The sequence below is a fragment of the Grammomys surdaster genome, unplaced genomic scaffold (assembly GCF_004785775.1).
Source record: "Grammomys surdaster isolate TR1022 unplaced genomic scaffold, NIH_TR_1.0 516, whole genome shotgun sequence".
Taxonomy (NCBI): Eukaryota; Metazoa; Chordata; class Mammalia; order Rodentia; family Muridae; genus Grammomys; species Grammomys surdaster.
In genome coordinates, this window is record NW_021604935.1 from 21,272 (window position 1) to 23,558 (window position 2,287).

General features: G+C 46.1%; 1 protein-coding gene across 1 annotated transcript in view; it reads left to right on the forward strand.

Annotated features, from left to right (window-relative positions):
• LOC114633085 (cytochrome c oxidase subunit 8C, mitochondrial) overlaps window positions 1–879 on the forward strand; it is a 1,178-nt gene extending 299 nt beyond the window's left edge. Inside the window, exon 2 of the mRNA XM_028781701.1 lies at window positions 787–879. Within this exon, the coding sequence (XP_028637534.1) occupies window positions 787–879 (93 nt within the window). The remainder of the gene's footprint in view (window positions 1–786) is intronic.
• The last annotated feature ends 1,408 nt before the right edge of the window (window positions 880–2,287 follow it).

Here is a 2,287-nt window from a genome sequence, read left to right on the forward strand (position 1 = left end):
GTGTGGTATGTGTATCTGTGTGTGTGTTTTGTGGGTATTGTGTGTGTTGTGTGTGTGTGTTGGTGTGTTGTGTGGTGTGTGTGTGTATGCGAGCACGCGTGCATGTGTGTTGGCGGCTTCGGTTGTGGGGTCACTTTGGATGGGGGCTCAGGGCGAGAGTGAATCCTGGGTAAGACCTGGCCCTACTTTATGGGCATGGAGGTGCAGGGTCCTTGGTTCACAGTTTACCTGCCTCGTAGCCAAGCCATAGCTTTTTCTCTAAAAAATAGTGGAGATGCTCGACAACTTCGAGCTTCCAGGGCCCAGAGGTCAGAAACTGGCAACTACTGAAAGAAATTGAGTTTTCTGAAAATTCAGTTGAGTACAAATGGGAATATGTTGCCAGGACCCAAGCCCCCCCTCCCCCCCCCCCCCCCCCCCCCCCGCCTTTGAGGTCACGTGATACATTTCACAGCCTACTTTTGTGCTTGTGTGAGCTGAAGTACAGGTATCTGAAGAGCCCAGAGGTGTTGGATCTGGAGCTACAGTCGATTATGACCTGCCTGACATTGGTTCTGGCAGCCAGATCTAGGTCTCTGCAAGAGTGGTAGAAGGTTTTAGCAGACGAGCCATCTCTCCGACCTTCGAGAAAGATCTTTAGCTGTGTGTATGAGGAGGGGGAAACACACCCAGAATTTTGTGCATAAAAGCCGGTGTCCTGCTGCTAACCTCCGTGCACCTCTGCCCATAAGCCGTTTTATTAGACAGTGGGTCATATTCATTAATATTACTTTTCTTCCTTTCCAGGAATCGGCCATTGGAATCATCGTGTTTTTTACAACCTTTTACATCCCAGCGGCGTATGTGCTAAGCAATCTGAAGTATTTCAAAGGCGAGTAGATACAAGAGATCCATGAGCACCACCTCAGGTCCAACACGCTTTCAGAAAAGGCCCTGGCTCCTTTAAATGAGAAAACGTGCCTGTTTGAACCTCTTGTGACAATTTAAGTCTTCTAACTGTATGTCTGTGGTGTTCTGCACTTTCTTTTTGTTTTGGACTTTGTATCATATGGATGGCAAACATAATCTGCTTAAGTGTTAAATAAAATGGAAACACTTGGTTGTGCTTAGTATTTCTTCCTTTTTTACTTTTTTTGTTTTGTTTTGGCTTGAAATGCTAGGGATCCAACCCAGGCTCTCGTGCATGGGAAAGCACTCTACCACTGAGCTACAAGCCCAGGCCTGAGAGATTGTTTTCTGAACATCATTAAAGCTGACAAAAATTTACTAATGAGAAATTAATGAGAAAAAAAAATCAATGAGGATTGTTATGAAAGATTGCACTCAGTGTGATTCTGAGCGACATCAAAGTTTCGTGGATGTGAGTACTTGATTCTAATAACCTCAACTGTGAAAGATTAAACAGGCTTTGAGGCTGTGGTAGTCTGAATGAAAATAGCCCCCACAGCCTCAGAGGGCTGTGTACTATTAGGAGGCGTGGCCTTGTTGGAGGAAGTGTGTCACTGGGGGTGGGTGGGCTTTGAGGTTTCCAGTGCTCCAGCCAGGCCCAGTGTCTCTCTCTTTTTGCCAAATGGAGGCAGAACTCTCCGACTACCTGTCCAGTACCACACTTGCCTGTGTGCCGCCATGCTTCTTGACATGACAATGGACTAAACCTCTGATTTGTAAGCCTGACCCAATTAAATGTTTTCCTTATAGGAGTTGCCATGGTCACAATATCTCTTTAAACTAAGACAAAGGTACTATAAATTTAGCTATAAACTTTCCATGTTTTATTGGTGCCATTTTTACCGTGAGATGATGTGTGTGTGTGTGTGTTCGCGCACGCGCGCGCGCATGCGCGCGCTGGGGAATGAAACCCATGACCTCTCCGTGTGCTCCAGCCCTGAGTTTCAGTTCTGTAACGATTCATCTTTTCAAGAGTTGTTTGCTACATTCACATAGTCACTCTCCTAATTTCTAATTTTGTTATCTTTAGTTATCTTTCCGGTTTGGCACATTATTTGTATGCACAGCTGTATTCATCACTTTTATCGTTACTTGTGACCAAATCCCGACAGAAGCAGGGTAAGGAGGGAAAGACTGGCTCTGGCTCCTGGATCCATCGTGCTTCGAGGATAGTGTGGCAGGGGAGAACGCTTCACAATCATGGTGGCCAGGAAGCAGAAGGGTGCTGCTGCAAGAGGGTGGGGAGAACATAACCTCAAGGTACACTCAGGCTCAGCAAATACCTCTTCCAACAAGGCCCCCACTTCCTGTTCTTTATCTCCCAATGATTTCCTATTAC